This window comes from Podarcis filfolensis (assembly GCF_964270895.1).
Source record: "Podarcis filfolensis genome assembly, chromosome: 18".
Taxonomy (NCBI): domain Eukaryota; kingdom Metazoa; phylum Chordata; class Lepidosauria; order Squamata; family Lacertidae; genus Podarcis; species Podarcis filfolensis.
Genome location: NC_139622.1, coordinates 2,683,399 through 2,697,813, shown reverse-complemented (window position 1 = coordinate 2,697,813; position 14,415 = coordinate 2,683,399). Strand labels below are relative to the sequence as shown.

Sequence of the window (14,415 nt, the reverse complement as noted above, 5' to 3'; positions counted from 1 at the left end):
ATTTCAAAGGCGGAACTGACGCCCGGGGTGGGGTGGGGGGATGAATTTATCCTGGATCTTAGGAAAATAGTGGGGGGGGGGTTGGCATCTTTGGGGGGGAAGCCCAACAACTTTGGGGTTTGTTTAAAAAAGTTCAACAATTTTGGAGTCTTCCTAAAAAAAAGGACCATTTTAGAAGATGCCTTTACTAATTTTAGAAGATGCATTTCCTTGCAAGAGAGAGGAGTGCTTCTTCCTAAATTAATGCACATGTATCTCGACTTTGACCAGTTTTTTGTATATCACATGAGTTTTAAAAGTATCCTTGTGAATTTTATAAATTTTATGACTAAATATGAACAGGAGGAGTTTAATAAGAACACAGTTTGTGAGGGGGGCACGGCATTCTGCATATGTTCAGAGCAGCTTTTTCCACTTTTCGCAACCCGGAGCCTGAGCAAAATTTACGCTGCACCCAGCAACTTGCTTCTGTCAGTGGGCAGCCAAAATGAAAGCTAACACCTTTCCCTCTTCTCTTGATCTCAGCATCTGTTGTTCCGGAGGTAGACTGTTTCTGAACCTGGAGGCTCCATTCTGCTGTTCTACTAACATGAGCATAACCAATGGGAGCAGCGGGGCAACTGCCCACCACCCGAAAATCAATAAAAATACATAGCTAACTGAGGTACTGCCCCCCCCAACAAAAATCCTGGCTACGCTCTTGGTACCTAATGCCCCTCTACTGACCTCGAATTAGTGAATTCGGCTAATTGGATCAGAACTAGCCAATCTTTTTAGCGGTTTTGGGTGCCCATGTCCTGTGTCGGCATCACCAACCCTGCCTTCTTTTGCCCCTCTGTGTATGCTCAGAGATTCTTTTCCTTTCCATCTGTCACTCCCCCCCCACCCGCGTTTCTGGAAAAGTCTGGTGCGCCCCAGCCCAGCCCAAGTCTTTTCCCACCTCTGTGCCTTTCTAGCACCTTCTCCGAACTTTGCACGTGCCCAGGGACACACACGCGCGCAGCCTGCTTTCCCACAGAGCTGGAGCCGCCCTCAACCTCTCCTCCTTTGACGATCTTTCTCAGCAGCGTCTATTCCGATCCCTTGTTCTCCGCACTCTGCACATGCTCCATTCCCTTGGCATCTCCGATCTCCTCTCGTCTTCCTCGCTTTGCCTCAGTCCTCCATCGCTTTCCCCGCTCCGCACTCTGCACACACCCAGAGCCCACCGAGCTCACGTCCCTCCTTCCCCCTGCACTCTGCACATGCTCCGCCTGCCTCGTTCCCTCCCCACAGCGCCAGCGGGGCTCCTCCCTCGCCGCCTCGCCGCGCTCTGTACATGCCCAGAGACTCCTTGCTCGCCTCGCGCCGCCTGCGTCTCCTTGGACGAAGCGCAGACCTCTCACCTCACCTAGATGACCCTTCCAACTCTGCCATTCTAGGTTTCTGCGATTCTTCCTCGCCCGCGCTCTGTGCATGCCCAGAGGCAGGCTCGCCCTCCTCTCCGCTTCCTCGCCTCGCGCCGCCCGCATCTCCTTCTCCGGAACGCAGACATCTCTTTCCGATGCAGCCTCTATATGTGTGCTTCTTGTGGGCGCGTTAGGCGCCCGTGCCAAGCGGCGCTTCTCCTCTCCAACAGGCTGGCGAGGGTGCCATCATCTCCCAAATACCATCTTCATCCCCAGGTTGGCAGGGTCGCCCTCTGCCGCCCCTAGCGGCGCGCTCCCGCCAGAGCAGCCTCCAGCTCCGCCTGGAGAGCCAGCGAGCGAGCGAGCAGCAGCCAGAGCGCGGGAGCGGAGGCGCAGCAGAGGAGCGCCCGGCGCGGCGGCGGCAGCAGCAGCTGCGTTTGGATAGGGCGGGGGGGACCTCACTTTCCCTCTGCTCCTGCTCTGCCCCTCTGCTCCTGCTCTGCCCCACTTCCGCGGCCCCTGATGGGCGGCCCCTGGGAGACCCCCTCCCGGCTGCCTCCTTAGGGGACCCCCCACCCAGCGCGGGTGGGGGGCGGGCGCAGGGGTTGCGCGCCCCTGCGCCTTGCGCGCCCTGCCCTATGGAGAGGCGCCGGGCGCTTTGCTGCTGGTGGTGCCTGTCGCTGCTGCTGGCGGGGCAGCCGGCGGCCCGGGGGCACCCGCAGCCGTGCCACATCCTGGCACGGATCGGGCACACCGTGCGCCTGGGCGCCCTGCTTCCCCGCGCAGGCGAAGCCGAGAGCCGGGCGCGCAACGCCCTGGCCCGCGCCAGCCGCACGGCCACCTCCGCGCTGCCCTACAACCTCAGCCTGGAGGTGGTCCCCGGGGCGCCCCGGCAGAGGGACCCGGCCTCGCTGGCCCGCTGGCTGTGCCAGGCGCTGGTGGTGCGCGGAGTGGCCGCCGTGCTCGCCTTCCCCGCGTCCCGCAGGGAGCTGCTCCAGTTGGACTTCGCCGCCGCCTTCCTGGAGATCCCCTTCGTCAGCATCCGGGAGGAGGAAGAGGAGGAGGAGGAGGAAGGCAGAGGGGGGCAAAGTGCCAAGACCCCCATGCCCTTCAGGAGCCGGGTAAGGAGAAAAACACCCCCGCTTTTTTATTTTAAAAAATCCTCCCCGATGGAGAGCCTCCTAGGGCAAGAGCAGTCTACCAGCCCAGGAGCAAGTAGGCTACAGATTGACTTAGGCAGGGCTTTTTTCCAGCTGGAACTCACCAGAAACCTCTCATATGGGCACCATGAGCGTGGCAAGGATTTATGTTGTGGGGTCAGGTTTTATGTTTCGGAGGCAGAACCAATCTCTATGAAACAATTGATCGGTTAGTTAAGTATTTGTACTTATTTACTTGATTTAGGGGGGTGCCGCTGCCCCCTGCCACCCTTTGCTACACCCCCATTGCCATTATAAGAGAACAAGGAAGGTGTTCATGGTGAGTTCTGGCGCCTCTTTCTCTATAAAAATAGCACTGGATTTAGGGATCATGGAATTGAAGAGTTGGAAGGGACCCCAAGGGTCATCTAGTCCAACCCCCTGCAGTGCAGGAATCCTGCCCACAACCATCCTGGGCTCAAATTACTGACCTTCTGGTTGGGTTCCCTGAGTGATGGACCTGGAAGGGACTCTGTGGGTCATGTGGGCAGGGCCCACCCTGCTGTGCCGAAATCGCAGCTTTGATTAGTTACGTGGTTGAACCTCCACATTCAAGGGCAGTCTACCTTGGGGAGGCCTCAGGGACAGGTAGCTAAATGAGGCTGTCATTGCCCTTCAGGAGGAAGGCAGCCCTCCCTGTCAGAGAGCCTGCTCACAGGATTCTGCTCACAGAATGATAGAATTGTAGGGTTGGAAGGAACCTCAAGGCTACCCTTTGCAGAGCAAGGATCGCAGCTTTGAATGGTTGGTGTCTAGGAACATCCACAATCAGGAGCAGTCTATCTTGGAGTCACCCAGGCAGCGCACAGGCTAAACGTGGCTATTAATTTCAAATATTTCTCCACCCATTGTAAGCAAAGTCCACAGCAGGTTACAGCTACATTACGAACAATGATCTATTATTTTTTATTGTCCTGAAATACTTGTTATTCTTATTACTTGCATAACTCATTAATACTGCTGTGATTGTGGCCGTCGTACCATTTTATTAATGCAGTATTGTGTTCCTTTCTCATAATTCAAGAGTTATTATTGCTTACATAACTTATTAATACAACTGTACTGTATTAATTGTATGTAAGGCTACACATAGGATCATAGAACTGTAGAATTCAAAGGGACCCCCTTGGGTCATCTAGTCCAACACTCTGCAATACAGGAATCATGTCCACTGAGAATTAAGTCCCACTTGAAGCCATGGGGCTTACTCCTGAGTAAGCAGGTAAAGGATTGCAGCCCAAGTGGCTGTTATGTCCGGGGTCAATCTTACCTGAGGGTCCTGGATGCAGGGGGAGAAATGGCAAGGAATGTCTGCAGCTATTAGCTATGATTAATAATCCTTTTATTGCTTCAATCCCTGAGCTTCCGTGTTTGGGAGGAGTCAACCTCTGAGCACCAGAGGCTGGCAAAAGGCAGCAGAGCAGGCTGTCCCTGAGTTGTGAGTACATCTGGCGAACTTCCATTGCAGGGGCAGTCTATCTCGGCTGGAGAGAAAGGACCGGGGGAAGGCTGTGAGCTGCCTCCTCCTCCATCATCAATGTTGCCAGCTGCCTTTTCGGTTCTCCTTCCCCTCGAGAGGTCGGCTGCATCTGAAGCTGGAAGCTCGAGGGAAATCGGTTGATCGCAAATGCCCATTTTGCACCCGTGCTAAGAGGGAGGTTGTGGATGGATAATAAGTAGTCAAGGATAATAAGGGAAGGATATCCCTTTCCCTGGTTGGCTGGACTAGATGGAGACCTCTCTTGGTACTTCTTCTTGAAGTGAACGGAAATATATATTCTAATAATGATGATGATGATGATGAGGTACCCAAGGGTCATCTAGTCCAGCAATGCAGGAATAAAAAATAACAACAGCCCTGTAAGTTCATTCCTTCTGCCCTTAAAAGGTTCTGTCAGCACCTTATTAGCCTCTGCACTGCAGGGGGTTGGACTGGATGACCTTTGTGGGTCCCTTCCAACTCTATAATGAAACTGAGCCTCTTCATATAGACATAGTCTACCTTTGAGCACCAGCTGCCGGGGACTAGGAAGGCAGCATCGCCTTTACTCCATGTTGGTGTCCTTTCTGAGGACACGGATCTGTCTCCTGTTTGGAAGCAGGATGTGGTCCTTTTGCCCCAATCTCAGCAAGGCCACCCCCATCCCACCCTGTTCTTATTTTAGAGCAAAAGCCTCTGCATCCAGGGGGTAGTCTACGGACAAAGAATTAGTGGGCGTCCATTTTGCACCCCACTGTTGGAGACAGGAAACTGGGGTGGGTAAAACCCTTCTGTTTCGGGCGAACACACACACACTGAACTTTTCCTTTCCCACACCTGTTCAGTTTGAACTCAATGTTATCCCTACTCAGAGTAGACGTACTGAAATGAAAGGCACTGCTTACTCAAGATGATCAGTCCCAGTAAATGAGGCACAACCCAACAGGGTGGGTTTTTAAATTGAGGGGAACGATGACTGTCATTAGGCTTTTCGGCTCTCGGCCCAGGACCGTCTGCCTGCCTGCTGGCTTTTAATGCCGGTGATTGATGCAAGAGGCGTCCGATCGCCCCGCTCTGGAATAAACAGGCGCAGCTGAGCAGTTGTTCAAAAAAGAACGAAGCCTGTCGATGGGATGTCATGCTCAGACAGGCTCTGGGCCCCGGGCCCCGTTTGTGGCTCATAAATCAAGATACGAAAGCAGAGGGGTGGGCGGGTGTAATCCTGCCACGGTCCTCTGCCAATTCATGCTGGGAGTCAGTAATCCTCCCATTGAGCTGGTCTGTTTTACAGCTATAGATATAGATACTGGAAGATTCACTTAATAGCTCAGCTGGTTACAGTAAATGCTGAGAACGCCAAGGCTGCAGGTTCGATCCCCGTACCGGGCAGCTGCATTGCAGCGGGTTGGACTAGATGACCCTCAGGGTCCCTTCCGACTCCACGAGTCTGTGATTCTACATAGATATCCTTCCTCCGCACACATGAGCCCATGCTACTGCATTCTGGTGGCCCAAAGCCACCAGGAACCCCATCTGTGCCAGGCTCTTGGCCGTTCTGCATTTAATTTTGTTTCTTAACGGGAAAGGATTTGGTAGCTCTCGGCCTGGGAAGTTGATTTATATCAGAGGAGACGGTCTAGCTCAGGGCTGCCGGACGCTGGCGGGCAGAGACTCTCTGGGGGTCTCTGGCTGGGAGGGGGTCTCTCTCTCTGGAGACGCCTGAAACCTGGGACTTTGTGTGTGTGCTAAGCAGGGAACCTCACTGCTGAGCTGTGGGGCCTTTGCCCCCTAAAATGAAAGGATGTTGGTCCTCAAGATTCTGGTTTGAACAGGGTTACCAGAAGCTCAGATCCTTTGGCCCATCAAAATTAGTGTTACCTGCACAAGCTGGCAGTGTTTCAGGAAAAGAGAGGCTCCCACGGTCGCCCAGTAAGCTTTGTTGACAGAAGGCAATTTGAACCCAGCACACTCTGCTTCTTCCTCCACCACGCTACCCATTGCACCGCACCACCCCGAGAGCTGAGAAACGGCAGCTTTGCTACCGCATACCTCAGTCTGTAGAGCATGAGGCTCTTAATCTCAGGGTTGTGGGTTTGAGTCCCACATTGGGCGAATGTTTTCTGCGTTGCAGGGTATTGGACTTGATGACCCTTGAGGTTCCTACCCACCTCTACAATTCTGCAGTTCTATGTTCTTCATACCCTGGGTCAAAACAGATACCCCCTCCCCCTGGCAAGCAGGCCTAGTGCATAGACTATGCCCCTTGTTTTCCCAGCAGATGACAGCAAAAAAAATTGGTCATTATTATTTTTTGCAAAACTCGGAGGGAGCCCCCCCAACTCTTCTTGAATGCATGGGGAATGCAATTGCAGTGGGGATAGGGGAAGAAATTGCTAATCAATATGTGCTGGGGCACCGGGACCTTGTCACAGCAGCAGCCGTCTATTGCAGCTTCTAGGGACAGTAACACCCCAATGCCTTTTGGATTTGGGGAGCAAAAAGATAGCCAAATCAGGTGCAAAGATTGGGGTGGAATTTGGTTCCAGCTTTAGAAGGAGTTGGTTGTTTTGTGACACCAAACAAGCTCAGGTCTCCTTCTCCGTCTTTGCCACTCAAGGCTGCTGTTTGGAAAAATCCAGGAATTATTCCAAGATGATAAATAGTAATATCCTCCCGAGGTCTTGCCAAGATCTGGGGGCAAAGGGAGGAATTTGATTTGATTTGATTCTTTCTTTTCTGTTGTTTCCCCTCCTTTCAATTGCGCTGTCTTGTCACCAGGACATTAGTGATCTCAGAGAATTCCTTCCTCGTCGCTGGTTTCCTTTGGTCCAATTCCCCGCAGCCAATATAGGCAATCTGTATTTTGCTCACAGGTTCTCGATGGGGGAAGGAGGGAGAAAAAAACCAATTCCCTCTCGGCGCAGAAGCAAAAGGCTCAATTTTAAACAGGTTTCCAAATAAACCTGAAAAAGAAAAGCACAGCCTCTTTCAAACATCACATTTTCAGACTTGTGAGGTGCATGTTTCCCAGGGGCTGGATGCAGAGAGGTGCGCTCTTGCGGCATTTAAGAACATAAGAAGTCCAGCTTCCTATCTCCACAGCAGCCAGTCAGATGCCTCAAAGGGAAGCCCACAAGCAGAATAATAAGAATAATAATTTTATTATTTATACTCCACCCATCTGGCTGGGTTGCCCCAGCCACTCTAGGCAACTTCCGACACATAATACCAAACATTAAAACTTCCCCATACAGGGCCTCCTTCAGATGTCTTCTAAAAGTCATTTGTTTATCTCCTTGACATCTGATGGGAGGGCATTCCATAGGGCGGGCGCCACCACCGAGAAGGCCCTCTGCCTGGTTCCCTGTATCCTCACTTCTCACAGTGAGGGAACTGCCGAAACGCCCTCGGAGCTGGACTTCCATGTTTGGGCTGGATGATGGGTATCCTTCAGGTATACTGGGCCGAGGCCGTTGAGGGCTTTCAAGGTCAGCACCAACACTTTGAATTGTGCTCGGAAACGTACTGGGAGCCAATGCAGGTCTTTCAGGACCGGTATTATGTGATCCCAGTCATCAGCCTGGCTGCCGCATTCTGAATTAGTTGTCATTTTGGAGTCACATTCAAAGGTAGCCCCACAGAGAGCGCATGGCAGTAGTCCAAGCGGGAGAAAACCAGAGCATGGACCACTCTGGCGAGACAGGGTGCAAGCAGGGAGGGTCTCAGATGGAGCTGGCAGACCTGGACGCAAAATTGACCTGTGCCTCCATGGACAGCGGTGAGTCCAAAATGACCCCCAGGCTGCGCAGCTGGTCCTTCAGGGGCACACTTACCCCATGCAGGACCAGGGAGTGCCCCACCCCCGCCCACCCCTTGTCCCCCACAAAACGGCACTTGTGTCTTGTCAGGATTTAACCCCAATCTGTTAACTGCCATCCATGTGAGAGCAATAGTCTTCTCCCACACTTGTTTACCACTGTTCTAAGGTAGACTAGCTCTGTTCGTGCAGGCTCCACTGAGGAATCATAAGAAACTCAGAAAAGCCCTGCAGTGGGATCAGGCCAATGGGCCACTCAGTCCAGCCTCCTGTCCTCACAGAGGCCGACCAGATACCCCAAATGGGAAGGCCCCCCCCCACAAGCAAGACCTGAGTGCCACAGCCACTCTCCCCACTTGCCACTCCCAGCAACTTGTGCTCAGAGATACTGGATGCTGGAGGCAGAACATTTATTTAGCCATCAATAAGTTCTTGCAAAGCCCAATGTGCACGGCAGGTTTAGCAGCGGTGTTTTAAATTCCCCAAGATCTTTAGAACCGTCCACCCTGCCTTCTTTGCCTCGCTCTTTAGAACGCAACAGCCATTTCTTTGACGTTGCCACGCACCCATCCGTCAAGAAGCCCAGCAGGTGTTGAGGTTCCAGCTAAAAAACAAATTAAAAAAAAAATACATTTGGCAACTTTTCCGGAGGTTTTTTTTACCTTGACATCGCTCCCTTCTGCCGTGAAAAATAGCCTCGTTATGGAGCAGATAACTTCTGGATCCAAGGTAAAGTGACATCGTAGATCTCTCTCCTGCAACAAATGAAAGATGAGTCAACACGGTCACCGCTTGGCAAGGCGAGGTCTCCCCTCTGCAGAGGAGAGAGGGAAGGAGTTGGGCTGAAACAGAGGCGGCTTCAGGGCTGAGCACGGTTGAGCTGGTGCAACACGGGGAAAGTTAACCTCCCCTTGGCCTGTAGATTTCTCCATGCCTGGTCTTTGAAGGGGCACTTTCTCTCTCCAAATGGAGGAGTTCTTCCATCTCTCAGGCTTTGTTTGGCCCTGACAAAGCCACACCACACAGGCAATATAGAACTGTAGAGTTGGAAGGGATCCTTAGGGTCATCTAGTCCAACCCCCAGGAATGCAGAAAAATGCTGGCATATTATTTACACCCTGCCCCTCTGACTGGGTTGGCCCAGCCACTCTGGGCAGCTTCCAACATACAGTGGTACCTCTGGATACGAATGGGATCCGTTCCGGAGCCCCATTCGCATCCTGAAGTGAACACAACCTGCGTCTTCGCATGCACGGGTCTTGATTTGCCGCTTTCGCGCATGCACGTGACGTCATTTTGACCGTTTGCGCATGCGTGAGCAGCGAAACCTGGAAGTAACGCATTCCGTTACTTCTGGGTCACCGCGGAGCACAACCCGAAAGTGCTCAACCTGAAGCATATTTAACCCGAGGTATGACTGTACAGTCATACCTCAGGTTACAGATGCTTCAGGTTGCGTTTTTTCGGGTTACAGACTGGCCGAAACCCGGAAGTACCGGAACAGGTTACTTCCGGGTTTTGGGGGTCGCGCATGCGCAGAAACGCTAAATTGCGCTTTGCGCATGTGCAGAAGTGCCGAATCGCAACCCGCACGTGCGCAGACGTGCTGCTGCAGTTTGCGAACGCTGCAGATTGTGAATGTGCATCCCGCATAGATTACGTTCGCAACCCGAGCGTCCACTGTATATTAAAACATGAAACATTTTTAAAAACTTCCCTATCCAGGGCTGCTTTCAGATGTCTTCTAAAGGTTGTTTAGTTAACTCATCTCCTTGGCTCTGGGGTCACATTTCTCCATACCTTCCAACATTTTCCCGATGGAAATAGGGACTTCCTAAGGAAAAGCGGGACATTCTGCGGAGAAATCAGAAACTGGGACGGCTTCTGTAAATCCGGGACTGTCCCTGGAAAACAGGGACACTGGGAGGGTCTGGCCTTGGGGAGAGGGGCAGATCCTTCCCTCCTCTTGTGAGAGTCATTCATTGAGAGCTTTGGAAACCACCAGTTGACAATGAGGGCCCAAAATTAAAGCCAGATAGCTTTGTCAATCTGCATTCATTTGCCTCAAATTGTCACTTTGTCCTCCCCGCCATTTCACTCTTTGCTAAATAAAAGCAGCCAGAGCCTGTCAGCAGAGAGGAAAATGTTTGTCCAGGGTGACCCCTGGGGTCCCGCTGAGTCTCTCCAAAAAGATAACCGGCTTCCATTAGTAAATAATTGCTTTGCCCACTTACGATCTCAAGGACATCCATTGCAGAGGACTCCCCAAAGCCTCATTCTCAGCAGGGCTGGAGTTGCAGCCGTATATTTATGGGGTAGCAGCGGAGTGGGGTTTGGGGAGGGGGCAGGAGACAGGGGCTTTCCTCCGCCAGGGCATTCCTGGTGATCTTTATCAGCTGCGAGGCAAGAAGGGTTATGTTAATTTCATGATCCCACAGTGAGGATCCCCCTGGAGATTTTGCCATGGCCAATTAGTCGCTGCTCCCATCACTGCTGCTGGAAAGTGTGTCATTTGGGGAGGGGGAGACTTCATAGGCAGCGCAACGAGAAACTTTCTGGGAGTCTAGCTCACTTGCGAAATTTGGGGGTCGGGGGCTCATCCGCACTGCACTTTGATAATTTTAGACCCCAGACTAGGCAGCCTTATGGCGGGGGCTCATTGGATCAGAGAGGAGGTGGTGGAGGGGTCTGATGTGGCCCTCAAGACCTCTCCCCCCCCTCCACCCTCAGGGCTCTCCCCAAGCCACAGCCCCTCTCCACAGGCCACACCCCTCACCAGTCCTGCTTTAGTGCTTTTGGCAGCCTGGAAATGTGTCCTTGAGCTCTGAAAATGCGTACCCTCCAACATTTCTCTGATGAAAATAGGTAAAGGGACCCCTGACCATTAGGTCCAGTAGTGGCTGACTCTGGGGTTGCGGCGCTCATCTCGCTTTACTGGCCAAGGGAGCCGGCGTACAGCTTCCGGGTCATGTGGCCAGCAGGACTAAGCCGCTTCTGGCGAACCAGAGCAGCGCACGGAAACGCCGTTTACCTTCCCGCCGGAGTGGTACCTATTTATCTACGTGCACTTTTATGTGCTTTTGAACTGCTAGGTTGGCAGGAGCAGGGTTCTATTCCATCACCACCACCATCATTTTATTATTTATACCCAACCCATCTGACTGGGTTAGCGGCAGTATTTCAACAGAACCTCCATGGCCAGTCAGTGCCTACCTTTGAATGCGAGGTCCCATCCCTCCACGGTTTGTGCCATTCCCAAATGTTTCCTTTTCCTACAGAGACGGGCACCAACAACTCCTATTTGTGTGGTGTCATCTTGCAAACCTCCGCCAGGGCTTCCATCCAGCCCACAAATCTCTCTTGCAGCAGAGTTGCAACCCGGAGTCCGGAGCCGGAGTTAACTTTGGAAAAGCTGCCTGGGCACTTTCCGTTTTCCTCCTGCTTCCTGTCCAAAGCGATATAAATGATGGTTGAACTCGGAGAGGAGGTTTTTATTGTGCTGTATTTTCTCTGTCTCCAGACAGTCTATTAGAAAGTTCTGGACAGGGGCAGCTGGGGCTGGTGGTTCTCTTTGGGACTTGGCTGAAGCAGCAAAGTCAGCCGAAGGAGGAGATCTGGTGAGCTGGACAGCCCTGTTTTAAAGCCAGGATACCTCAGTCAGTAGAGCATAAGACTTTCAATCTCAGGGTCCTGGGTTTGAGCCCCATGTTGGGCAAAAGTCGATTCGAATAGATGGCCCTCATGGCTCCTTACAACTCTACAATTCTATGAGGAACAAAAATGAATTTACAAGGGATGGAGAAACACCTCTGTTCAGAAGAGGCATTTCCTCAATATTTCCTGCCGCATGCAAGAGACAAAGGAACACCTCTATTTTAAAAGAGCAATTCTCCAGGAGGTGGAAGAATGCCTCTGTTTAGAACATGGTTTCCCAAATTTGGGTCCCCAGCTGTTGTTGGACTACAACTCCCATCATCCCTAGCTAGCAGGTATGGTGGGAATTGTAGTCCAAAAACAGCCGGAGACCCAAATTTGGGAAAACCCTGATTTAGAAGATGCATTCTCTCCTAAGAGAGGACAGAACACTTTTTCAACCAGGCCTCTGCAGACCGAATGAGCTGTTTACATCGAACAGAATTAGGATCTCTTGCTTGGTCGCTATTTCGTTCCAGTTTCCGATTGCAGGGGGCTAATGGTTTCCACTGTGACCTTTTCATTTTGTGTGTGTGGCTCTGTGGAACTCCCTGCCTCTTGAGAGCAAGCAGGCATCATAGAAACCCTGCATTAATCCCTACGCTCTTTTCAGATCTATTTGCTTAGCTAGCAACTGACATTCCACATGTGATGATGGTCTTCATGGGATGTGGTTACCGTTTCCAATTCCCTCACCCACCCACCTCAATTTCCTGCATCACCCACAAACACAGGCACATTTTCTTTCGTGTATTTCATTGTGTTTATCAATCACTTCCCATTAAAGCATCCCAAAGTGATAAACACTTTTTTTATTAAGAAAAACAGTAATGAAAACATCAATAAGTGTGGCTCAAGGCGCCCTGTGGAGACGACCTTGACGTAATTGTACCAGCTCTGGGCTGGCGATTCGTCTTTCTGAGCCTTGCTCCTCTTCCACCCCCAGTGTTCAACAACGCATGTGCGCATGAGGGAAGGCGTCCTGAACCAACCGTGCGTACTCTCATGCCTCGTGCTGGAATCATGCTTTATTTTTATTTATTTTTAGGGGGGCGGCTGTAGATTGGCGTTCCGACTCGCTATTAGGCAGCTCCATTTGCTCCAGTTTGAAAATCAGAATGATGAGGTCCGGAACCTTGACTTGGTGTGTAAAAGAAGGGTTGTGAGTCGCTGGCACAGAGCGCAGGCCATTCTTGTAGAACGTCCCAGAGCAACATGGGACTCGGGTGGGGTGAGGAGATGATACCCAGTGCCAGTGCGCTTGCTTAGCATGCAGAAGGTTCAACCCCAATGGCATCTTCAGGTAGGGCTGGGAGATTCCCCTAATTCTGAAACCCTGGAGGGCTGTTGCATACCCTCCAAAATTTCTCCAGTGAAGATAAAGGTAAAGGGACCCCTGACCATTAGGTCCAGTCGTGGCCGACTCTGGGGTTGCGGGGCTCATCTCGCTTTACTGGCCGAGGGAGCCGGCGTACAGCTTCCGGGTCTTGTGGCCAGCATGACTAAGCCGCTTCTGGCGAACCAGAGCAGCGCACGGAAACGCCGTTGACCTTCCCGCTGGAGCGGTACCTATTTATCTACTTGCACTTTGATGTGCTTTCGAACTGCTAGGTTGGCAGGAGCAGGGACTGAGCAACGGGAGCTCACCCCGTCGCGGGGATTCGAACCACCGACCTTCTGATCAGCAAGTCCTAGGCTCTGTGGTTTAACCCACAGCGCCACCTGCATCCCTTCCGGTGAAAATAGGGACGTCCTATTCCATCATAACAACAACTTTCTTATTCATATCGTGCCCAGCCGGGTGGGTTGGCCCAAACCCTTTTGGCGGCTTCCAACATATATAAAAATACAATAAAACATTTAAAAACTTCCCTATCCAGAGCTGTTGTCAGATGTCTTCTAAAGCTTGTATAGTGACTTGTCTCCTTTGCTCGGGGGTTGCATAACTCCATACCAACCAACATTTCTACTATGAAAATAGGGACGTCCAATAGGAAAGTAGGACGTTCCGGGATCAAATCAGAAACCGGGATGGCTTCTGTAAGTCTTGGACTTTTCTGGGAAAATAGGGACACTTGTAGGATCTGCGTAGATCAGTGGTTCTCAAAGGCTGTGGCAGGATGACTCTTGCGGTCCCTTTCAACTCGACAATTCTATGATTCTCTGTTCCTATGTAACTGCATTATTTTATACTTTCTGGGTGCCCCATGATTATATGATAAATTAGTGGTGTTCTGTGTTATAAATCAAGTACTGCTCGGAACTGTATTATTATTATTATTATTATTATTATTATTATTATTATTATTATATTTATACCCAGCCCATCTGGCTGGGTTTCCCCAGCCATTCTGGGCAGCTTCCAACAAAAGATTAAAAATACATTAAAACATCAGTCATTAAAAACTTCCCAAAACAGGACTGCCTTCAGATGTCTTCTAAAAACCAGATAGTTGTTTATTTCTTCGACATCAGATGGGAGGACATTCCACAGTGTTTTTTATTTGTTTGTTTTTATTTTCCAATGCCGCAAATTTTTATTTTCAAAGTGTCGCCCGGAGAAGAAAAGTTTGAGAACTGCTGGTGTGGATAATACTGAGCTAGATGAGGAAGGTTCATAGAATCCTAGAGCTGGAAGGGACCACGGGGGTCATCTAGTCCAACCCCCCTGCAATGCCGGGATATTTTGCCCTACGTGAGCCTTGAACCCACGGCCCTGAGTCTCTTGCTCTACCGACTGAGGAGAGGGCTACCTGTGGCTGCTAGCCAGGATGGCTATGCTCTGCACCCCCCATGGAGGCAGCGATGCCTCTGAACTCCAGTTGCTGGAAATGGCAG

The 14,415-nt window shown here is 51.3% G+C and overlaps 1 protein-coding gene across 1 annotated transcript in view; it reads left to right on the top strand.

Annotated features, from left to right (window-relative positions):
- Window positions 1-2,026: 2,026 nt before the first annotated feature.
- The window catches only part of GRIN3B (glutamate ionotropic receptor NMDA type subunit 3B), a gene marked incomplete at its 5' end in the record, with an annotated part of 36,401 nt that continues 24,012 nt past the window's right edge, over window positions 2,027-14,415 (top strand). The window contains one exon of the mRNA XM_083594413.1: window positions 2,027-2,509. Coding sequence (XP_083450539.1) covers window positions 2,027-2,509 — 483 coding nt within the window. The remainder of the gene's footprint in view (window positions 2,510-14,415) is intronic.